The following is a 24,522-nucleotide window of genomic DNA, read 5'->3' as shown; positions in this document are numbered from 1 at the left end:
CAAGCACAAAGACAGGTGAAACAGATCAGGGTGTGATAGTATCCCCCCTCTAGGGATGCCACCTGGCGTCCTACCTGGGTGCATACCTGGTTGACCGGGGTGCCGGCGATGGAACTCAGCGATGAGGGCTGGGTCCAGGATGTTCCTAGTGGGGACCCAGCACATCTCCTCCGGGCCATAACCCTCCGAGTCAACCAGGTACTGGAATCCCCTGCCCCGCGGCCGAACATTCAGGAGGCGCCTCACCATGTATGCCGGTTGGCCGTCGATGAGACGGGGGGAGTTGGGTGGGTACGGGGCAACAGAAGACGAACAGCAGAGGGGTTAAGAATCTTGGAAATGGGGAAAGGGCCGATAAAACGGAGGAAAGTTTGTGGAACACTACCCGGAGGGTCAGATCCCGAGTGGACAGCCATACCCTCTGCCTGAGACGATAATGGGGAGCCGGAGTCTGGTCATACCCATCCCTAGTGTCTGCATTATTGTTAGCCACTTGGCCTTGAATTGTACCAAGTACAAAGACATACTTTGCTTTGTGTTTTTTCATGTGTTTTTTGTGTGTTTTTTGTTAACCTTTTACTGCATTGGGCTAAATCAGCGTCACACAGAGTGTTTCTTGGTAGTCTTAAACAAATCTACTTTGAAACAAAAGTATACACCTCACACACATGGTTATGGGCTTAGCAAAAACAAGACACCTGTACCATGTCAGATATAGAGTTAAAATGTATTCAATGTTGAGTTTGCATCCCAATATTACACTTTATATACATTGTAGTATCCTAAACAGTTTATGATTTTGCTGACGTTTGCAAATGGTGTGTTAGAGGAAACTTGGCTCGGCTTGCGGAAACATCTGGAAAGCATTACTACATAGGTTTCTTGGAATAGAGGAAAGGCTGCTATATAGAGGCCAGGGATTGGTTTATTAAAATCACGCCATATTATGTTACATAGGATATAAATACCAGGTTCTGAACAAAGGGAAGGGGAGAGACAACATATTGGATCAACAGATTGGCCGTTTCTCTCCAGACATAACTGCAGATATCTGTAAATTAATACTGTGAACTTTGATACAAATAAAATCTTTATAATCAAAGTACAGTGTAAGCGGACTTCTTATCATCACAGCATAGATCAGCATCGTTGTCTTGGACACCACAACATCACAGAAGACTGAAATATAACAAAACTGTTTGACATAGAAACACCGGATTTTCGGGGCCTTTTTTAAAAGAATGTTTATTAATTATAAAATTTTGAAAAATATTAATAACATTCCACCCATGAGGCCACTAGGTCATTTGACTGCTACATGTCTGCTCAGCCCACATGCTCTATATACAGTGGGGAGAACAAGTATTTGATACACTGCCGATTTTGCAGGTTTTCCTACTTACAAAGCATGTAGAGGTCTGTAATTTTGATCATAGGTACACTTCAACTGTGAGAGACGGAATCTAAAACAAAAATCCAGAAAATCACATTGTATGATTTTTAAGAAATTAATTTGGATTTTATTGCATGACTTAAGTATTTGATACATCAGAAAAGAAGAACTTAATATTTGGTACAGAAACCTTTGTTTGCAATTACAGAGATCATATGTTTCCTGTAGGTCTTGACCAGGTTTGCACACACTGCAGCAGGGATTTTGGCCCACTCCTCCATACAGACCTTCTCCAGATCCTTCAGGTATCGGGGCTGTCGCTGGGTAACACAGACTTTCAACTCCCTCCAAAGATTTTCTATTGGGTTCAGGTCTGGAGACTGGCTAGGCCACTCCAGGACCTTGAGATGCTTCTTACGGAGCCACTCCTTAGTTGCCCTGGCTGTGTGTTTCGGGTCGTTGTCATGCTGGAAAACCCAGCCACGACCCATCTTCAATGCTCTTACTGAGGGAAGGAGGTTGTTGGCCAAGATCTCGCGATACATGGCCCTGTCCATCCTCCCCTCAATATGGTGCAGTCGTCCTGTCCCCTTTGCAGAAAAGCATCCCCAAATAATGATGTTTCCACCTCCATGCTTCACGGTTGGGATGGTGTTCTTGGGGTTGTACTCATCCTTCTTCTTCCTCCAAACACGGCGAGTGGAGTTTAGACCAAAAGCTCTATTTTTGTCTCATCAGACCACATGACCTTCTCCCATTCCTCCTCTGGATCATCCAGATGGTCATTGGCAAACTTCAGACGGGCCTGGACATGCGCTGGCTTGAGCAGGGGGACCTTGCGTGCGCTGCAGGATTTTAATCCATGACGGCGTCGTGTGTTACTAATGGTTTTCTTAGTTCTGGGCTGATCCCTCACCTTCCTCATGACCATTGATGCCCCACGAGGTGAGATCTTGCATGGAGCCCCAGACCGAGGGTGATTGACCGTCATCTTGAACTTCTTCAATTTTCTAATAATTGCACCAACAGTTGTTGCCTTCTCACCAAGCTGCTTGCCTATAGTCCTGTAGCCCATCCCAGCCTTGTGCAGGTCTACAATTGTATCCCTGATGTCCTAAACAGCTCTCTGGTCTTGGCCATTGTGGAGAGGTTGGAGTCTGTTTGATTGAGTGTGTGGACAGGTGTCTTTTATACAGGTAACGAGTTCAAACAGGTGCAGTTAATACAGGTAATGAGTGGAGAACAGGAGGGCTTCTTAAAGAAAAACTAACAGGTCTGTGAGAGCCGGAATTCTTACTCGTTGGTAGGTGATCAAATACTTACGTCATGCAATAAAATGCAAATTAATTACTTTAAAATCATACAATGTGATTTTCTGTATTTTTGTTTTAGATTCCGTCTCTCACAGTTGAAGTGTACCTATGATACAAATTACAGACCTCTACATGCTTTGTAAGTAGGAAAACAAAAATGTGTATCATACATACTTGTTCTCCCCACTGTATGTAATGTATACAATCATGTATTTATACTTTGATACTCCCATTCTATGGAATGCCCACCGCCCTCATATGTTATGTCTGCTAAAAAAGTTGTACTTGGTTCTTCAATGATAGACGGAACAGATAAGGTTACCTTTGATTCTATACAAGTAAAGACCAATAAAATCCAACTTATCAAATGGAATATGCATGGGCTCCATGATAGGGAAAAAAAGCATATGGTTCTCGAACACCAAAAGAGATACCATGCTACCATGATTACGGATAATCCTGAATGAATCAGGAATAATGATGAGTGAAAAAGTTACAGATGCACAAATATCATACCCCCCCCATATTTATTTTTTATTTTTTTACAAATATTCATACTAACCTCCCCTGTTATTGTAATGGTGAGAGGTTCATAGCATGTATTGGGTGTATGATATTTGTGCATCTGTAACTTTCTCACTCATTATTATTCACGATTCATTCAGGACTATTCATAATCATGGTAGCATCCACATTAATGTAGAAGTGTTTAAGAACATATTATTTTCTTATTTACAATACTCCAAAATTACACAATACCTTACCATTCATTTCTATTGGGCACAAAATTATCTGAAACGCAATCAAAACAAACACAACCAAAACAAACAGAACATCACATCCCTCTCTCTGATTGTCCCTCCCCTGTACATCTTTCCTTTGATAATGTAAAACGCTGAGTGTGTTTTATTTTTGTCCACCGATATCTGCTGTGTCACATTGGTGTTTGACCTGTCACCTAGTCTGTGGACATTTGTTATGGATATAATTTTAGATAGTGTACGTTGTTTACGTGTGTGTGTGTGTGTGTGTGTGTGCGCGCGCTACCAACTATAACCCACTATATTAACTCCATACAAACCACCCCAAAATACCAGGTCAACCTTACGAAGCAATTTTTTTAACCCCCATTATAACTTATTTCACAAACATAAATACTTCAAGACATGCAAGAAGACACATTTTCTTCATGAAATGTCACTTTAGCAATTACATTTCATATCTTTAAAAAATGACACAATTTTCAATCATGTAATAGCTCACTTTTTCAACAATCTTTAATACGTGGTAGCTATACGTGTCGGACAATTCAAGAAAGGGGATGTAGCTCAGTGGTAGAGCGCATGCTTTGCATGTATGAGGCCCCGGGTTCAATCCCCGGCATCTCCAATGGAAATTACTTTTTGCAATTCCATAACACGGGTCTATTGTTTTTCATTTGATGTGTTTTAATATAAAGTTAGCTTTGCTAGCTGTTATTATATTTACAAATATTTTATAGTCAAATGTAAAAATAAATAAAGAATATCCAAGCTCTGGATATTTTCGTGCGTGCTGCCCACATACGTGCCAGACAACGGTAACCAGGGAGAACGGATGTTTAGAAAAATGTCTGCCTTCATTATCAACAGACCCAATTCTAACGTTAGCTAACGTAAACAGCAATAACTTCGGGATTCTATTATATTTTATAAAGACTACACATTACATTAATTACACAGATTATTCCAGATTTCAACCATGCAACTAAAACATCTGAAGACGCTTTTAACGCCCCAAGTAAGCTCGGCCGCGTTAATACGACTACAGTAGCTAGTAACGTTAACCACCACAGCTAACGTTAGCTAGCTAGCTTATGTTAGCTAATTTAGCTAACGTTAGCTAGCAAACTATAAGCCTTTGATTACTAACGTTAGCTTGCTGCTAGCTAGCCCTAGTATCTAGCAAGCCTCAGTATGTGTCCTTAGCTAACTAACTTTTTACTAACGTTAGCTAACTTATGTCATTTTCTTCAACTGATGGTCCTAGGGACCTAGCCAGGGTCAGGGTGTGTAAACTTTTTGGTGTGGGTCCAGAGACAGGATTGAAGAAGGACACTGCCAGGTTCACTGGAGGCTACAGCTAGCTACCCGTGTGAAGTAACTATATTGACGTTGTATCCAATTTGTTGTCCCTTTACCACAGGAGGGAGCTGCAAAAGTGACTTGTATGACATGGGCACCGAATAATGGCAAATTTGCTGTATGCACTGTGGACAGAGTGGTCTTACTGTACGATGAGCAAGGAGAGAAAAGGGATAAGTTCTCTACTAAGCCTGCAGACTCTAAGGTAAGTAGGCATCTCAGTTGTCAAGTTTGACTATAATGTAATCCTCTCATCAATTATGTACACAGCACATTTTGTCTGACCAGTTTGATACAGGAAGCTTTTCCCGGAAACACTCACACACAGCTTGCAACTGAATCTGGATTTTCGATAGAGCAATAATGTTCTTGTGATATTTATCTTCTTGCAGTATGGAAAGAAGAGCTATGTTGTCAAGGCCATGGCATTTTCTCCTGACTCAACAAAAATTGCCATTGCCCAAACTGATAACATAATCTATGTCTACAAAATCGGAGAGGAATGGTAAGAATGCTTCAGGTATTTGTATTTAGGCTGGATTTGGATTCACAGATTACCCTCTCTACCATCTCTTTGTCTCAAGTGTGATGTTTCTACTTTATTTCTCACAGGGGTGAGAAAAAGGTCATCTGCAACAAATTTGTACAGACAGTAAGTAATCACACATTTCTGTGATGCAGTATAACTATGTTCAAGCTCTCTTTTGAGTTATTTACCAAAATATAAACAACAGTCAATTTAAAAGTCAATTTAAAACCAATCTCGTTGTGTTTCAGAGTGCTTTAACTTGTTTGCTATGGCCAGCAGAACACGCTATAGTTTTTGGATTAGCAGAGGGAAAGGTAAGTCATTTACACAATCAATGTTTTTTTTTACTGCCAGTATTTTCAATAACAGGAAGTACTATGAATTTTCAGAACATTGTGTTGGATCTTGATATGTTTTGTTTGCTTCCTCCCAGGTTCGCCTTGCCAACACAAAAACAAACAAGTCATCTACGGTCTACGGAACAGATTCCTACGTTGTCTCATTGACATCAAAGTATGTGCCTTTCTTTTACTTTATTTCAAACCTCTCATTCAAAGTTATAGCCTGATGTTGTAGCTCTCATGCTGAACAACTCTTTGTGTGCCAGTGTTTCTGGGAAGGGCATCCTCTCAGGCCATGCAGACGGGACTGTTGTAAGATATTTCTTTGATGATGAAGGCTCAGGAGAATCTCAGGTACTGTACCCAATACTGACATTAAATCATTTCAATGTGTCCCTGGGAATTTTCTCATAATACTCCTTGGGTCAAACCTTTTGCTCTCACATTTCGCTGATAAAAAAATCTTATCAGGTAGATGTGCATTGATGCATGTTGTCTCTCCAATCTTTTTGCAGGGAAAATTGTTGACCCACCCTTGCCCACCATATGCCCTGGCATGGGGCACCAATAGTGTCATAGTGGCTGGATGTGACAAGAAGATAGTGGCCTATGGCAGGGAGGGTCACATCCAGCAGACCTTTGACTACAGCCGAGACCGCTCGGAGAAAGAGTTCACTGTGGCCGCCACCAGTCCCAGTGGACAGTCTGTGGTCATCGGCAGCTATGACCGGTCAGTCTTCATTTTGATACATCAGTATACAAGTAATAAGCATGATATTACAACCTTATCTTACATTGCTTGGAAGCAGTAAGTTGTGAGTGATAAGCTGTTTTGTTCAATTATGTCATTTCAGATTGAGAGTCTTCAACTGGGGTCCTCGGAAAGGTGCATGGGACGAAGCATCCCCTAAAGAGATTCCAAACCTGTACACCATCACTGCCTTGGCCTGGAAGAAGGATGGCTCACGCCTCTGTGCAGTGAGTAACCATACATGAACGAACACACCTGTCCGCAACAGTAATGAAATACCTGATTTAGCTCCCAGTACTGTAGAAAGTAGACTACAAGTTGCCTTTCACAGCTTTTTGCAATTTTAACTTTTATGACAGCTTCATAAACATGTTCTGGTCGATCCCTGTGTTCAGGGTACACTGTGTGGGGGAGTGGAACAGTTTGACTGCTGCCTACGGAGGAGCATCTACAAGAACAAATTTGAGATGACCTATGTGGGACTGAGTCAGGTACGTTGTGGTATTCACCACCTTCAGTTCAGAACGAAAGGGGGACACTGAAGTTAATCTGACAGGTCCTTGAGTTGTGGCTCAGAGAGATGGTTGTATTGAGCTGCACTTATCATCACACCACCTTCTCAACAGCTATTTTCAGCTATGTCACTTATTTCCTTGCGGGTTGGAGGCTCTGGCTAACTAACTGAACAATGTTTCTCCAGGTGATTGTAAAGAACCTGTCCACAGGGATGCGGGTGGTGCTGAAGTCCCACTATGGCTATGAGATAGACGAGGTGAAGATCATGGGGAAAGACCGCTATCTGGTGGCCCACACTTCTGATACCCTGCTACTGGGAGACCTGGCCTCCAACAAGCTCAGTGAGGTATGATGGTCTGGCCATTCACTAATCCTTTACTCTGCTAATTATAGTCATTATTTCTCTACCTGCCTCTGCTCATGTGTGTGGTATACATACAATAATTTGAAGTGAGCAGTTGAAAGAATCAAGACACCGTCCCCTCCTCTGTGCGAATATTCTTGCATATTGTCTGTAGCACAGTCAGAAACAAATTGCTCTATTAGAAGTTCCAAGGACCTGTTTTAAAAGTTCAAGGGCTGTCACGGTTCAGAGTGCTAATCCCTGTTTAATTGAGAGTTTTCAAAGAGCCTTCCTTCACTGGAGCAGGAGTGCTGCTGTTGAAAATGACAGACGTACGCGATAATAGCCCTGGCCCTGACAGCAGTATATGTGTGTGTAATGTAGTGGAAAGCAAGGAGCGACTCCCACCGCGCTTGCCCCGGGTAAACAAAGACCCCTCTGCTGTTCTTTTTTCAGGTTGCATGGCAAGGCTCCGGGGGGAATGAAAAATTCTTCTTTGAAAATGAAACGGTATGATTCCATTCTTTCCCTGTTTAGCTTTGTCTGCAGTTTTAATGTGCTTTAGTGAGGAGTTTTCTGGTTCTGCTATCCCAACATATGAATAATAAAATACACGTCATGTCCCTGTTAACTGCCTGTCATTGCTTCTTGAATGTACGAGTTCAGCATTTTCTGCTAATGGTAGGGAGTCAGCTGCTGACTGTGATGTGTTGTGTCAGGTGTGTATGATTTTCAACGCTGGGGAGCTGACGCTGGTGGAGTACGGCAGCAACGACATCCTGGGATCAGTGAGAACTGAGTTCATGAACCCACATCTCATCAGGTTGGCTTTCACCCATTCTCCTTGTAATGCGTATATTTATAGCATATTATATTATAGAAAGCAGTTGCATTTTCTAATCACTTACTAGCACCGTCATTGAGACATTTTTGCCTGTCTTCTACTCTTATGTGAAGAATGGTCACTAGGTGGTAGTGTTGAGCTTTGTTTGTACATGACAGTCGGGCATACTTTGAATGCATGAGAAGGGAAAGTGTTTTGTATACAGCTGTCAAGACAGTTTTCAGTGGACAAAGTTAGTCATTACAAATCCATCCTAATGTATTCAGGCTGTCAAGATTGTCAGATTGGAGATATTTCTGTGCTAATGGTTGGATGTTCAGTATTAACATTCCCCCTCTGCTTACCTATCTGTCTACCCCACACTGTGTCTGCATGTCTAGTGTTCGTCTCAATGAGAGGAAACAGAGGGGGGTTGAAGGCAACAAAAAGTTAGCTTACCTGATTGACATCAAGACCATTGCCATTGGTAAGTGTGTGTGTGTAAGGTCATACCATGAATACGTATGATGCAGAGTGTATGCTCCCTGAGATGGTGAACCGTGGACATGAAGACATGATTTCTGTGCTGCAGAAAGGTTGTCTTCTGGTCAAGGTCAAGCCAAGGTTATGACTGTGGTGTTTGTTGACTACAGCTTTTATTCTCAGGCCTTTAGTTTTTCCAGAAAGGTAAAATCGTTTTACTATCTAGTGAAGTGATTTGCATCCAAAGTGCCCGTGTGAAGTAATTGCTAAATCTTTGAACTAAAAGTGTCTGCCACCTTCACTCCCAGGCCAAGTTCCAGCCCGCCCATCCACTCTTATTTGCAGATAATGAGCGTCTAACACACAAAGACGCTGACCTGCTCTTTTTGTGATGGATGATGCCCATTCATTTAAAGGCAGGCAGGTGCTGCTCCAAGCGACTTGGTCCCCACGTTGCTTTAGGTATTGATTAGGTAAACAACTGTTTGATTGTAGCTGGCCCACACCGTCCCTCTCTTCCCCCACTCCTCCCCTCTCTCCCTTGGGGCAGCCTGAGACGCTAGCGCCTGTGAGGGCCGGTAAAGAGAGATGCTGAGACAAACAGGCGTATGCCGCTTCCAGAGAAAGACGCCTTTCAATTAGGCGCTGACCCCATGGCGGGCGCGGAGGTGGGCGGCGGTGTAGAGTCTAAAGTACGTCCCAAGCCCCCGCCACAGTGCAGCGCTGAGCTGAGCGCCATCTGCCCAAACCCTGTCCACTTCCTTTGCTAATTAAGTCCAGGCATGTCCTTCTGTCGGCTGCCGAACATTTGTTAATTTTTTTCAGGTGGTGAAAATGAGAAACAACCTCCATCCAATTTATTTCTCCCGTTTGAATGACAGGAGCAGTTTCTTTTTCTCTTTTTTTTGCTCCCCCCTCCCTTCCTCGTTCCTTCCCTCCCTCACTCTGAAGGTGTAAATTGGAAAAGGCTTTTTTTTCATCTCAGAGGCTTGATTACAGAATGAAAGGAGAAGCAATGCCAGGCCTCTCTGTCATATGATTCATTAGAGATTCATAGATGTGTTTGTTAGAGTGGATGTATGCTACTGCGAAAATTGATATATTCATATTGCATCATGGCTTTGTTCTGTAGGCCCCTCAGTTACAACATACTGTATATTAATTTGATCTCTTGTCTCTAGCAGATGAATAGAGATATAATGTGGCTTTAAACATGATACACCACCTTCCTTCTTAGTACAAAAACTCTGGAGTTGAGAATGTTTTCTTTCTCTGTCTCGCTGCCGCCCGTCATTGATTGATACTATGGCCTACAGGCACAGCTCAGGTAATAATCTCCCCTCTCTCTCTCCCTCCCACTCACAGTGGATCTGGCCGGCGGTTACAACCTGGGAACTATCAACCATGACTCTAAGATTGACTGGCTGGAGCTCAATGAGACGGGGCGCAAGCTACTCTTCAGGGACAAGAAACTGCGGGTGAGGCAGCAGCAGCAGCTCAAAGTAACGGGCTGCCTAGAGCTATGCCTGTTTGATGTGCTCGCCCTGGGCAAAGGATGCCAAGCATTTTAATTGGGAATCCCTTTGGGAGCTTTTGACTGAAAAGTGACTCATTGTACTCATATGTTTCGCTATGGTTTAGAATTTGTTGTCGAGGACCCAGTAGAGGTGAAATTGTAGTTTTGAAAGGTGCATTACTGCTCGGATTTGAGTTTATTTGAGTAACAGACCTGCTTCATGTGATTCCTTGCATCACTGCCTAATCCTCTGCACTCTTTAATTCTTCTCCCTCTCTCTCTCTCTCTCTCTCTCTCTCTCTCTCTCTCTCAGCTCCACCTGTATGACATAGAGAGCAGTGTTAAGACCACGGTGTTGAGTTTCTGCTCCTACGTGCAGTGGGTTCCTGGCAGTGACGTGGTGGTGAGCCAGAACAGAGGCAACCTGTGTGTGTGGTACAACATCGACAGCCCAGAGAGAGCCACCATGTTCCCCCTCAAGGTGAGGGCAGGGGCAGGGGGGGAGAGATGGTCCGGCCAGCTCATATGCTACTGGCAGGGCTAACGTTAGTCACCGCGTGGCTGAGCTACTGAGTTGACTACTTTCTGTTTATAGACCAGACCTTGAAGATTAATACCCAATGTGACCAACTGCTCTTCTTTTTCCCCTCACCAGCCATTAAGAAACATTCATTTAGTAATGTCTGTGTTCTTATTGTCCTCCTCTGTCTTGATGAGCCTTTGATTAAGTCTCTGAGTGCAGTGAAAGGCACACAGTGCAATTATCTCCTAGTAGGCAGAACTATAAGTGCTGAGAATAGGGCTAATTTAGTGTATCTGTTTTCCACAGGGGGATATAGTGGATCTGGAGAGGTCCAATGGTAAGACAGAGGTGATCGTGACTGAGGGGGTCAACACTGTGTCCTACACCTTGGATGAGGGCCTTATCGAGTTTGGAACAGCTATTGACGATGGCGACTATTATAGGTTAGTATCTACCTTGAAAGAATGCAGTGGGTTTTTTGGAATGCACAAACGTGGCAGCTGAATTGGTTTTGATAAAATCCCTCATTGTACAACATACATGCAAGGGTGGAATTCATGTGGGTTTAGAATGCATCTATTTTTGTATGCATTCCACACTCAATGCTGTGTTTCCTATTTGAAGTGTATATAGTCTATTTTGACAACCACCACTTTTTGTCTTCAAAAAGGGGCTTAGGAGATGGGCGTGGCAATGGGTGCGGTCGGCCCCTCTCTGAGCTGCTGAATTTTCCTGAAAATGTACAGGCCCGCATCTAGGCGGTGTAGAGAAATGTGTGCATTTTTAAGCCCATTTCATACAATTCTACAAATTTTTCCATGGAGCTGAGAGAAATGCTTGCAGTTTTAAAGCTAATTTCCTGAAATTCTACACATTTTTCCATGGAGGCGAGAGAAAATGTTTCAGTTTTAAAGCAATTTTTCTGCGATTCTACATATTCTGCCGTAGAGCTGAGAGAAAATGGTGCTATTCTATGCATTTTGCCATGGCTAATGCTGTGTTATTTTACTCAGACATAGTCACAAAATGAATACTGCTATATTCATTGTTTTGGGAATTTTAAATTCTCCCCGACTCTCTAGCTTTTATTTTGGTGATTGTTAGTTCTCAAAGATTATATTATTTTTAAAAAGATATAGGTCCATTATCTTTTCCACATACTTTGTATCAAATCAAATCACATTTTATTTGTCACATACACGTGTTTAGCAGATGTTATAGCGGGTGTAGCGAAATGCTTGTGCTTCTAGCTCCGACAGTGCAGTAATATCTTACAAGTAATATTTAACAATTTCACAACATATACCTAATACACACAAAACTAGTATGGAATGGAATTTAAGAAAATATACATATATGGACAAGCAATGACAATGACAGAGTGGCATGGATTAAGATACAGTAGAATATTATAGAATTGAATGCAGTATATACAGTGAGGGAAAAAAGTATTTGATCCCCTGCTGATTTTGTACTTTTGTCCACTGATAAAGAAATGATCAGTCTATAATTTTAATGGTAGGTTTATTTGAACAGTGAGAGACAGAATAACAACAAAAAAATCCAGAAAAACGCATGTCAAAAATGTTATAAATTTATTTGCATTTTAATGAGGAAATAAGTATTTGACCCCTTTGCAAAACATGACTTAGTCCTTGGTGGCAAAACCCTTGTTGGCAATCACAGAGGTCAGACGTTTCTTGTAGTTGGCCACCAGGTTTGCACACATCTCAGGAGGGATTTTGTCCCACTCCTCTTTGCAGATCTTCTCCAAGTCATTAAGGTTTCGAGGCTGACGTTTGGCAACTCGTACCTTCAGCTCCCTCCACAGATGTTCTATGGGATTAAGGTCTGGAGACTGGCTAGGCCACTCCAGGACCTTAATGTTCTTCTTCTTGAGCCACTCCTTTGTTGCCTTGGCCGTGTGTTTTGGGTCATTGTCATGCTGGAATACCCATCCACGACCCATTTTCAATGCCCTGGCTGAGGGAAGGAGGTTCTCACCCAAGATTTGACGGTACATGGCCCCGTCCATCGTCCCTTTGACGCAGTGAAGTTGTCCTGTCCCCTTAGCAGAAAAACACCCCCAAAGCATAATGTTTCCACCTCCATGTTTGACGGTGGGGATGGTGTTCTTGGGGTCATAGGCAGCATTCCTCCTCCTCCAAACACGGCGAGTTGAGTTGATGCCAAAGAGCTCCATTTTGGTCTCATCTGACCACAACACTTTCACCCAGTTCTCCTCTGAATCATTCAGATGTTAATTGGCAAACTTCAGACGGGCATGTATATGTGCTTTCTTGAGCAGGGGGACCTTGCGGGCGCTGCAGGATTTCAGTCCTTCACGGTGTAGTGTGTTACCAATTGTTTTCTTGGTGACTATGGTCCCAGCTGCCTTGAGATCATTGACAATATCCTCCCGTGTAGTTCTGGGCTGATTCCTCACCGTTCTCATGATCATTGCAACTCCACGAGGTGAGATCTTGCATGGAGCCCCAGGCCGAGGGAGATTGACAGTTCTTTTGTGTTTCTTCCATTTGTGAATAATCGCACCAACTGTTGTCACCTTCTCACCAAGCTGCTTGGCGATGGTCTTGTAGCCCATTCCAGCCTTGAGTAGGTCTACAATCTTGTCCCTGACATCCTTGGAGAGCTCTTTGGTCTTGGCCATGGTGGAGAGTTTGGAATCTGATTGATTGATTGATTGCTTCTGTGGACAGGTGTCTTTTATACAGGTAACAAACTGAGATTAGGAGCACTCCCTTTAAGAGTGTGCTCCTAATCTCAGCTCGTTACCTGTATAAAAGACACCTGGGAGCCAGAAATCTTTCTGATTGAGAAGGGGTCAAATACTTATTTCCCTCATTAAAATGCAAATCAATTTATAACATTTTTGACATGCATTTTTCTGGATTTTGTTGTTGTTATTCTGTCTCTCACTGTTCAAATAAACCTACCGTTAAAATTATAGACTGATAATTTCTTTGTCGGTGGGCAAACGTACAAAATCAGCAGAGGATCAAATACTTTTTTCCCTCACTGTACATATGACATGAGTAGTGCAAGATATGTAAACATTATTAAAGTGACTGTAAACATTATTAAAGTGACTAGTGTTACATTTCTTAAAGTGGCCAGTGATTTCAATAGGCAGGAGCAGCCTCTAATGTGCTAGTGATGGCTATTTAACAGTCTGATGTCCTTGAGATAGAAGCTGTTTTTAATTCTCTCGGTCCCAGCTTTGATGCACCTGTACTGACCTCGCCTTCTGGATGATAGCGGGGTGAATAGGCAGTGGCTCGGGTGGTTGATGTCCTTGATGATCTTTTTGGCCTTCCTGTGACATCGGGTGCTGTAGGTGTCTTGGAAGGCGGGTAGTTTGCCCCCGATAATGCGTTCGGCAGACCGCACCACCCTCTGGAGAGCCCTGCGGTTGCGGGCGGTGCAGTTGCCTTACCAGGTGGTGATACAGCCCGACAGGATGCTTTCAATTGTGCATCTGTAAAAGTTTGTGAGGGTTTTAGATGCCAAGCCGAATTTCTTCAGCCTCCTGAGGAATCATGTAGTAACCAAAAAAGTGTTAAACAAATCAAAATATATTTTATAGTTGAGATTCTTCAAATAGCCACCCTTTGCCTTTATGACAGCTTTGCACATGCTTGGCATTCTCTCAACCAGCTTCACCTGGAATGCTTTTCCAACAGTCTTGAAGGAGTACCCACATATGCTGAGCACTTGTTGGCTGCTTTTCCTTCACTCTGCCGTCCGACTCATCCCAAGCCATCTCAATTGGGTTGAGGTCGGGGGATTGTGGAAGCCAGGTCATCTGATGCAGCACTCCATCACTCTCCTTCTTGGTAAAATAGCCCTTACACCGCCAGGAGGTGTGTTGGGTCATTGTCCTGTTGAAAAACAAATGATAGTCCCACTAATCCCAAACCAGATGGGATGGCGTATCGCTGCAGAATGATGTGGTAGCCATGCTGGTTAAGTGTGCCTTGAATTCTAAATAAATCACAGTCAGTGTCACCAGCAAAGCACCCCCACACCATAACACCTCCTCCTCCATGCTTTACGGTGGGAAATACACATGAAGAGATTAATTAATTGAAATGCATTCCAGGTGACTACCTCATGAAGCTGGTTGAGAGAATGCCAAGACCTGTCTCCTGAGTGGCGCAGTGGTCTAAGGCACTGCTTCGCAGTGCTAACTGTGCCACTAGAGATCCTGGTTCGAATCCAGGCTCTGTCGCAGCCAGCCGCGACCGGGAGACTCATGGGCGGCGCACAATTGGCCCAGCGTCGTCCAGGGTAGGGGAGGGAATGGCCGGCAGGGATGTAGCTCAGTTGATAGAGCATGGCGTTTGCAACGCCAGGGTTGTGGGTTCGATTCCCACGGGGGGCCAGTATTAAAAAAAAAAAATGTATTCACTAACTGTAAGTCGCTCTGGATAAGGGCGTCTGCTAAATGACTAAAATGTAAAATGTAAATGTAATGTGTGCAAAGCTGTCAACAAGGCAAAGGGTGGCTATTTGAATCTCAAACATAAAATATATTTTGATTTGTTTAACACTTTTTTGGTTACTACATGATTCCATATGTGTTATTTCATAGTTCTGATGTCTTCACAATTATTCTACAATGTAAAAATAAAGAAAAACCCTTGAATGAGTAGGTGTGTCCAAACCATTGACTGGTAGTGTACATATTTAGTCGTTTAAGTTTACACTGAAAGAGTTTTTCCATCCCAAAAATTAATTTGTACACTGTTTGGACTTCCCTGTCCAAGAATTTCAATGGCAGAAACATCCCTGTGGTCAAACTGTCACCCTATAGCTGCAAAAAAGAGGGTTGTTATTCTGTTGAATCTGTTTTTTCTAGTTACACTTTGTTGCTCTCTCCTGCGGTGAGTTGTCCCTGTGGATGGTCGTGCTGTGTGACTCACGTGTCTCTCTCTGTGTTTGTATGTATGTGTGTGTGTTCCCTCAGAGCCACAGCGTTCCTGGAGACTCTGGAGATGTCCTCGGAGACGGAGGCCATGTGGAAAACTCTGAGCAAACTGTCCCTGGAAGCCCGCCAGCTCCACATCGCAGAGAGGTCAGCACAGCGGGGGGCCACACGAACGCACAGACGCATACTGCGTCACTCATGCCACAACATACACATACACAACACACACACACTCCACTCATGTCATCCCAAGGGGGCGCAGCACATCCTAAATAACAGCACCACTAGACTTATCTTCTAATACAGTCCTCTCTATTTCTCTCTCTCTCTCTCTCTCTCTCCATTTTAACTTGTGAAAAGTGACTCGCCTCCCGTGAAGATGTTTAGCCTGGAGCAGCCCCCTCCCCTCAGTGTTTTTCTGAGCTATGCGTGCGTGACTGGGGGGCAGGAATAGTACAATGCTAAGCAGTTTACCCAGAACTGAGAGTACTCTGTGTCATGTAGAACGATGTGTCCCTGACTAGAAAAGGCTCTCTCTCTCTCAGTAGGACTCACTTAACTTGCCCTGGTGGTGCTTACTTAAGCTTTTGTCAATTTTTTCTTTCACTTTTTTGGGGGGTGAAAGTTAGATTTGACTGTAGCATGGCATCAATAATGCAGCGGCCGTTCCTTATGTATGGGGTTTGATTTCCATAAATCATGCAGGAAAAATACGTTTTGTCCTGAGAGGAGAATGTAAATGAAGGAAAGTGGGTAGCTAAAAAGAGATGCTCCTCTTTTGATTGTGAACCCAGGTTATTAGCGTGATGCAATTTCCCTGAAAGAGCTGGTAATACAGGCGGCCCAAGTTAGAAGCCATTGAAATGTTCTTGTGTTAACCCTGGCACTGGCGCATGACTAAAGGCTGTTGATAGAACGCCTTTGGTATTTGTTTTAGAGGTTATGGCAGAGTTTTTATCTGTAAACATTTGTTTTTGCTGCACCCTCAGTGTCCCTTAAGTTATTTTGTGTTTCTTTTAGGTGCTTTGCTGCCTTGGGGGATGTCTCCAAAGCTCGCTTTCTGAACGAGACTAACAAGATCGCCGACAAAGTCTCAAAGGAATACGTATGTACCGTAGTGTGTGTTGGTCTCTCATGCATCGCCAGTCCCCACCTCCCTTCATAACTGGTCATAGATATACTGAGTAGTGTTGGAGGCTCTAGTTTGGGTCCACTTCCATAGTCATCCAGGTCCTGAGTTGGAGGCAATCCAATCCAGGTGTTCCATCTGGGGCCACGAGGCTCAGCCCTGGATGTCTGTTGGGGCCCCTGTGTGGGTCTCTCTGCCCCCTGGAGCATGGGCACACTGGCACCCCTGCCAGCACAGCTGCTCCCTGACTGGCCAGGCCAGTCAATCCATCCATCACATCACTCTGCTTCACTGGGCTATTAAACCCCATTAATGCTAATCACACACACACACACGCCCACATGCCCACACACGCACCTCCAGCACCTATTTACCATTGTTGAATGAAGGGGCCAGCTAGTTAATGCAGGTCGGTCTGCCCCAGTCTGCTAGAAAGGACACGTCATTCCCTTTAGCCTTTCAGATACATTTTGAAGTTGGTCTTATGTGACACTTGCCTTGTCTAACCTCCAGGGTGGTGATGGTACAGAGTTCTACCAAGTCAAAGCACGCCTCGCCATGCTGGCCAAGAACTACAAACTGGCTGAGATATACTATATGGAGCAGGTAGGAGGGTGTAACTTGAATGGTGGAATATCTGTCTAACACTATACAACTCAGTGAAGCGTTTGGTCTGTATTAAAGGCATGAAGAGCCTCCCAGTCTCACAGGGATGTGTGTCGATGTGTTGTGTGACTGCTCTGTAGAATGCCATTGATGAGGTGATGGAGATGTATCAGGAGCTTCACATGTGGGACGACTGCATCGCTGTGGCTGAGTCCAAGGTAAACTAACACAGAGAGACTGTAGTACACACACATTACATTATATGACATTATGTTATTTTATCAGCTATCTGCAAAAAAACGAATACCACACAGATTTTCCCATGAAACTGTGAAACATAGGCCTTATTGAATGAGTTTCTTCCCAGGGCCACCCAGAGCTGGACAACCTGCGTCGCAGCTACTACCAGTGGCTGATGGAGACCAACCAGGATGAAAAGGCTGGCGAGGTCAAGGAGGGGGAGGAGGACTTCATGGGCGCCATCAACCTCTTCCTCAAGGCGGGCCTACCGGCCAAGGCTGCCCGATTGGCTATGAGCCGCGAGGAGCTAGTCTCCAACTGTGATGTCATCAACAGGATCGCGGCCGCCCTCATCAAGGGAGAGTTCTATGAGAGGGTGGGTGTCATGACAGCTGTCACACAGTGAACTCGACGGCTGTCATTAAGATTACACTAGGCTTCTTCAAGACAAGTATCGCTTATCTTCCAGCTACAGAGTAAAAGTCTTAATGGAATGAGATGAAAGGTTGCTTAGATCCCCTCTCATGTGCTCCTAATGGAGAGGTTCTGAGTGACTCGGCCTGATTGTCTCGCAATGTGATTTGTGTGTGATAGAGAAGTTGGTTTGTCTTAGGTAAGGCAGGGGAAGTTGGTGCAGAGAGAGACAGGTGTGCAGTGTTCTAGCTCAGTGTCTCTGTGTACAGCGTGACCCTTTGTTTCCTCTCTGTGTCTCTGTGGTCTTACTCAGAGCCATGGATGACTCCTCTCCTCGGAACCAATGTCAGGGAAAGTGTATGTCTGTGTCTTAATAAAGGATGTGTCTGGGAGGGATGTTAGTCAGCCATCTGTTTTTCTCTCTCTGAATGTCTCTCTCTCTTTCTTTCTCTTTCTCTCTCTGCTCTTGAACCATCTGGTTATGGACCAGAGGTGCTGTAAGTAACTAAATGAGAGGGAGGGAGTTGAGCTAAGTAACTTTCCTCTCTCCCATTATCAGGCAGGAGATCTGTTTGAGAAGATCAGGAACAACCAGAGGGCTCTGGACTGCTACCGCAAGGGCAGCGCCTTCAGGAAAGGTAGGCCTGACACAGCACTGTGTGTGAATATAAGAATGAATATCACCTACAGTGAGGGAAAAAAGTATTTGATCCCCTGCTGATTTTGTACGTTTGCCCACTGACAAAGAAATGATCAGTCTATAATTGTAATGGTAGGTTTATTTGAACAGTGAGAGACAGAATAACAACAACAAAAATCCAGAAAAACGCATGACAAAAATGTTATAAATTGATTTGCATTTTAATGAGGGAAATAAGTATTTGACCCCCTCTCAATCAGAAAGATTTCTGGCTCCCAGGTGTCTTTTATACAGGTAACGAGCTGAGATTAGGAGCACACTCTTAAAGGGAGTGCTCCTAATCTCAGCTTGTTACCTGTATAAAAGACACCTGTTCACAGAAGCAATCAATCAATCAGATTCCAAACTCTCCACCATGGCCAAGACCAAAGAGCTCTCCAAGGATGTCAGGGACAAGATTGTAGACCTACACAAGGCTGGATGGGCTACAAGACCATCGCCAAGCAGCTTGGTGAGAAGGTGACAACAGTTGGTGCGATTATTCGCAAATGGAAGAAACACAAAATAACTGTCAATCTCCCTCGGCCTGGGGCTCCATGCAAGATCTCACCTCGTGGAGTTGCAATGAACATGAGAACGGTGAGGAATCAGTCCAGAACTACACGGGAGGATCTTGTCAATGATCTCAAGACAGCTGGGACCATAGTCACCAAGAAAACAATTGGTAACACACTACGCCGTGAAGGACTGAAATCCTGCAGCGCCCGCAAGGTCCCCCTGCTCAAGAAAGCACATATACAGGCCCGTCTGAAGTTTGCCAATGAACATCTGAATTATTCAGAGGAGAACTGGGTGAAAGTGTTGTGGTCAGATGAGACCAAAATCGATCTCTTTGGCATCAACTCAACTCGCCGTGTTTGGATGAGGAGGAATGCTGCCTATGACCCCAAGAACACCATCACCACCATCAAACATGGAGGTGGAAACATTATGCTTTGGGGGTGTTTTTCTGCTAAGGGGACAGGACAACTTCACCGCATTAAAGGGATGATGGACGGGGCCATGTACCGTCAAATCTTGGGTGAGAACCTCCTTCCCTCAGCCAGGGCTTTGAAAATGGGTCGTGGATGGGTATTCCAGCATGACAATGACCCAAAACACACGGCCAAGGCAACAAAGGAGTGGCTCAAGAAGAAACACATTAAGGTCCTGGAGTGGCCTAGCCAGTCTCCAGACCTTAATCCCATAGACAATCTGTGGAGGGAGCTGAAGGTTCGAGTTGCCAAACGTCAGGCTCGAAACCTTAATGACTTGGAGAAGATCTGCAAAGAGGAGTGGGACAAAATCCCTCCTGAGATGTGTGCAAACCTGGTGGCCAACTACAAGAAACGTCTGACCTCTGTGATTGCCAACAAGGGTTTTGCCACCAAGTACTAAGTCATGTTTTGGAGAGGGGTCAAATACTTATTTCCCTCATTAAAATGCAAATCAATTTATAACATTTATATGCGTTTTTCTGGATATTTGTGTTGTTATTATGTCTCTCACTGTTCAAATAAACCTACCATTAAAATTATATAGACTGATCATGTCTTTGTCAGCGGGCAAACGTACACAATCAGCAGGGGATCAAATACTTTTTCCCCATTCATACAGTATGTATTAGTTATTTAATTAATAGCCCAATCATTATGTTGTTTATGGTCACTGGGTTAGACATTGGTTTGGAGAATGAATTGTAAACTGTATTGATGTGAATGTAACTGTGACATCTTTCCCTGAGCGTAGCTGTGGAGCTGGCTCGTGTTGCCTTCCCGGCTGACGTGGTGAAACTGGAGGAGGCCTGGGGAGACTACCTGGTCCAGCAGAAACAAATGGACGCCGCCATCAACCACTATATAGAGGCTGGGTGAGTCAGCTCTGCTGTCTGCCCATCACTCACTACAAGGAGGGAGAGGGAGGGAGGGAGGAGGGAGGAAAAGTGGTGTAGAGGAGGGAGTGATAGAGATCGAGAGACGGAAAGAGATGAAAGGAGTGGGAGACAGGAGGAGGTGGTGTGAGGGGTTTGTTTATAGTGAAGTGAATGATTAATTTCCTGTGTAATCAAATTGAGGTATTGTTCATTAGGCAGCACCAGGGCTCCAGTCCCCAGGGCAGGCTCCTTTAGATAGCACACTGGATGCTCATTGGAAGGCTGGCCCTCTGGTAATACTGTGGTGGTCTGACTGACTGGCATAATGGGACTCGCTAAAGCTCCATCCCCTACTAATCACTTACTGCTGGGAATCAACACATAGGAATCAACTGAAGAAATTACCAATAAAAGTGGTTTGACAGGATTCTAACAGAGTCTTAATTGCCATTCTAGTCTTAATTGCTCCCTGGCTGGGCTGGGCATAGCCTATTAGTTGTTCCAAGTGGATTAATAAAGTTGCTTTGTATTGTATTCTTTGATTAGTTATATTTCCTTCGATGGTGCAAACGCCTCATCTCCCCCTCTCCTCTCCCCCTCTGTTGTCTCTCTATCGTAGCTGTTCCTCGAAGGCCATCGAGGCTGCCATAGGGGCTCGCCAGTGGAAGAAGGCGGTCCATATCCTGGAGTTACAGGAAGACCGGTCAGGAGGGAAGTACTACCTGAAGATAGCCCAGTACTACGCTTCTATCCAGGAGTACGAGGTAAGGGGAAAGAGGGAGAGAGAGGGAGGGAGGGACGGACGGAGAGAGACGCAGCCCTATTCCGACTGTTCTGATGAGTCAGGGGCCTAGCAACCTGGCAGCTAGCGATGCCTGCTTATTCCAGACCAGACTCCATGCTGCCTCTGTGCTGCGTGAGCATGTTTGAAGAATTTAATTAAAGTATTGATGCATTACTTACTTTGAGAGCTGGAATCCACAGAAATTCATGTACAGTATGTCTCTCTCTCTCTTTCTATCTCACTCTCTCTCTCACTCTCTCTCTCTCTGTGCGAACCCAGGTTGCAGAGCCCCTGTTTGTGAAGGGAGACCACATCAAAGATGCCATCGATATGTACACGGTGGCTGGGAGGTGGGAACAGGCTCATAAGGTATGCAACCTCCTCAATGTCCCATCTCATCATCTGGCTCGCCCAGCTTAAAATGGCAGGCAGTTGATTGAAATGGGATATACTGCTGTGCTTTCTATGTTTAGTTGTAACAGGCCTGTGTGTTCTTTTCAAGTGGGATGTTATGCACAGTGAATTGGAATGAGAATCAAAGTGAGTTAAAGTGACGCTTGGTACAGTGTCCATGCACACTCACACACACACTTTGTGTCCTAGCTGGCAGCGAAATGTATGACCCCAGAGGACGTGTCAACTCTGTACATCAGCCGAGCCCAGGAACTGGAGGGAGAGGGGAAATATAAGGAGGCAGAAAGGTAATATCTCCCTCTCTCTTTCTTTCTACCTCATCTCTCTTCCTCTCCACTCTTCTTCTTTTCCTCTCTCTCCATACTTTATCATTCCTTACCCTCCTCTGTTTTCAACCCGTATCGACCACAACCCTGCTGCCAAATTAATTATGGATTTTGTCACGGGCAAAGTTTGCCGACATTGGGTTACAGGGCCCTGCTGTAACAGTCACTTTATCCAGAACATTGTCTGTTGCAGTTCAGGTCAAGGTTCTACTGCAACAAATTGACAAACAAAAGTGTTCAATTGCTGTGCATTGATAGCAAATTGGACTTTAATAAGGTGCCCTGGCTGTGTTGTGTCTGAAACATAATCATTACACCTAACTGAACAACCCCCAGTCTAGCTCTCTGCCTCTAAAGGAGCCTGTGCCTTTCCATATTAGACAGAGTAGTCTCCCTCACACGCTGCCAGCCTGCCACAAAGACAATATGTCACCACGTGCCCCCAACTCTGTGTAATCCCAATACTTGCCTCTCTTATTGATCCTCTGTAGCTCAGCTGGTAGAGCACGGCGCTTGTAACGCCAAGGTAGTGGGTTCGATCCCCGGGACTACCCATACACAAAAAAATGTATGCACGCATGACTGTAAGTCGCTTTGGATAAAAGCGTCTGCTAAATGGCATATTATTATTATATTATATATCTCTACTGTGACAAATGTGGAGCAAAATTCATCATCAGCAAAGGGCAACTTAATTTTGTGATAAGAAATTATATTTTCTGCTCATGCTTAATTTGCGGTTTATGTAATCAGAGATGAAGAATTACTCAATCTTAGTGCATAGCAATGCAATCATCTCTGTGTGTGTTTGTATGTGTTTGTGTGTGTGTGTGTCTGTGTCTGTGTGTGTGTCTGTGTCTGTGTCTGTGTCTGTGTCTGTGTCTGTGTGTGTGTGTGTGTGTGTGTGTGTGTGTGTGTGTGTGTGTGTGTGTGTGTGTGTGTGTGTGTGTGTGTGACGGGAATATTCGCAGGCTGTTTGCGACAGTGGATGAGCCAGACCTGGCCATCACCATGTATAAGAAGAACAAGATGTTTGACGACGTGATTCGACTGGTGGCCAAACATCACCCAGACCTGCTGGCTGAGACTCACCTGCACTTGGCCAAGGTCGGAGATAGGGGGCGCTGTCTAAAGAAAAAATACAATTATCATATGGGTATCATTTTGAAAGAATCTTATGAGAGGGGCTCAAGGTGATTTAGATTAGCCAGGATAATCAGTTTGTCAGGTTACTGAGTCTGAGTTCTCTAATATCTTCCAGGAGTTGGAGACAGAGTCCAGGTTTTCGGAGGCGGAGTACCACTATATGGAAGGCCAGGAGTGGAAGGGTGCAGTCAACATGTACCGTGTCAACGACATGTGGGAGGAGGCCTACAGGGTATGTGTCCACGTTAGAGCCTGACCGATATGTTTTTTTTTGTGAAACGATATATCGGTCAGGCTCTAGTCCACATCACAAGTTGACTTTCGTCTCTCACTGAGAGTCCATGAGAGAGTGAGTGTCTGTGAACAGCAGGACAGTGTGACAGTGTGATTATGACACCCCTGGCGTTGCATGTTATGCTGTATCAAGGACAGTGGTCTGTGCTAACACAGCAGCACAGGATGGATGTGTTACACTGCAAGACCTCTCACTGCTTACAGGCCTCCTAACACTCTCTCTAAAAACATCACCACCTGGCTGCAACTATGCTACTGCTCCCTCCTTTCTGGCCCTCCACTGGACCATAGCAGTATACACACTGAGTGTACAAAACATTAGGAACTCCTTCCTAATATTGAGTTGCACCCCTTTTGCCCTCAGAACAGCCTCAATTCGGCAGGCCATGGACTCTACAAGGTGTCGAAAGCGTTCCACAGGGATGCTGGCCCGTGTTGATTCCAATGCTTCAAACAGTTGTGTCAAGTTGACTGGATGTCCTTTGGGTGGTGGACCATTCTTGATACACACGGGACACTGTTGAACTTGAAAAACCCAGCAGCATTGCAGTTCTTGACACACTCAAACCGGTTTGCCTGGCACCTACTACCATACCCTGTTCAAAGGCACTTAAATATTTTGTCTTGCCTATTCACCTTCTGAATGGCACACATACACAATCCATGTCTCAATTGTCTCAAGGCTTAAACATCCTTATTTAACCTGTCTCCTCCCTTTCATCTACACTGATTTGAAGTGGATTTAACAGGTGACATCAATAAGGGATCAAAGCTTTCACCTGGATTCACCTGGTCAGTCTATGTCATGGAAAGAACAAGTGTTCCTAATGTTTTGTACACTCAGTGTAAACGCACACCCTTTTTATTTAACACTCAGTTGTACATTCATTTATTATGAGTTTCACTACAAATGCCATTTATATTGCTCTCTCTACAGCTATCTCCTCTCTCACAGTTTCTCTCTCTTGCACTCTTTCTCTCCCCTATATGGCTCTCTCCCTGCTCTCAGCAT

At 44.4% G+C, this 24,522-nt stretch overlaps 1 protein-coding gene and 1 non-coding gene across 2 annotated transcripts in view; both read left to right on the top strand.

Moving 5' to 3' along the window:
• The first annotated feature begins 4,023 nt into the window (after positions 1-4,023).
• On the top strand, positions 4,024-4,095 carry trnaa-ugc. Its single transcript has one exon. It is a non-coding gene; the product is annotated as a tRNA-Ala (tRNA).
• A 204-nt stretch (positions 4,096-4,299) lies between these two features.
• The window catches only part of ift172 (intraflagellar transport 172), a 34,587-nt gene continuing 14,364 nt past the window's right edge, over positions 4,300-24,522 (top strand). Inside the window, exons 1-29 of the mRNA XM_041860513.2 lie at positions 4,300-4,485; positions 4,891-5,034; positions 5,222-5,334; positions 5,442-5,481; positions 5,607-5,672; positions 5,792-5,871; positions 5,966-6,053; positions 6,215-6,429; positions 6,554-6,677; positions 6,846-6,941; positions 7,151-7,312; positions 7,766-7,819; positions 8,029-8,132; positions 8,534-8,619; positions 9,981-10,093; positions 10,445-10,612; positions 10,961-11,097; positions 15,645-15,752; positions 16,626-16,710; positions 17,248-17,340; positions 17,481-17,558; positions 17,708-17,956; positions 18,554-18,632; positions 20,423-20,543; positions 21,166-21,310; positions 21,610-21,699; positions 21,934-22,031; positions 23,042-23,177; positions 23,332-23,448. Of these exons, the coding sequence (XP_041716447.1) occupies positions 4,447-4,485; positions 4,891-5,034; positions 5,222-5,334; positions 5,442-5,481; positions 5,607-5,672; positions 5,792-5,871; positions 5,966-6,053; positions 6,215-6,429; positions 6,554-6,677; positions 6,846-6,941; positions 7,151-7,312; positions 7,766-7,819; positions 8,029-8,132; positions 8,534-8,619; positions 9,981-10,093; positions 10,445-10,612; positions 10,961-11,097; positions 15,645-15,752; positions 16,626-16,710; positions 17,248-17,340; positions 17,481-17,558; positions 17,708-17,956; positions 18,554-18,632; positions 20,423-20,543; positions 21,166-21,310; positions 21,610-21,699; positions 21,934-22,031; positions 23,042-23,177; positions 23,332-23,448 (3,228 nt within the window). The 5' untranslated portion in view covers positions 4,300-4,446. The remainder of the gene's footprint in view (positions 4,486-4,890; positions 5,035-5,221; positions 5,335-5,441; positions 5,482-5,606; positions 5,673-5,791; positions 5,872-5,965; positions 6,054-6,214; positions 6,430-6,553; positions 6,678-6,845; positions 6,942-7,150; positions 7,313-7,765; positions 7,820-8,028; positions 8,133-8,533; positions 8,620-9,980; positions 10,094-10,444; positions 10,613-10,960; positions 11,098-15,644; positions 15,753-16,625; positions 16,711-17,247; positions 17,341-17,480; positions 17,559-17,707; positions 17,957-18,553; positions 18,633-20,422; positions 20,544-21,165; positions 21,311-21,609; positions 21,700-21,933; positions 22,032-23,041; positions 23,178-23,331; positions 23,449-24,522) is intronic.

The sequence above is a fragment of the Coregonus clupeaformis genome, chromosome 33 (genome assembly GCF_020615455.1).
Source record: "Coregonus clupeaformis isolate EN_2021a chromosome 33, ASM2061545v1, whole genome shotgun sequence".
Classification (NCBI taxonomy): Eukaryota; Metazoa; Chordata; class Actinopteri; order Salmoniformes; family Salmonidae; genus Coregonus; species Coregonus clupeaformis.
Note: the sequence above shows the minus strand (reverse complement) of the source record. Positions and strands in the feature narration are given on the sequence as shown.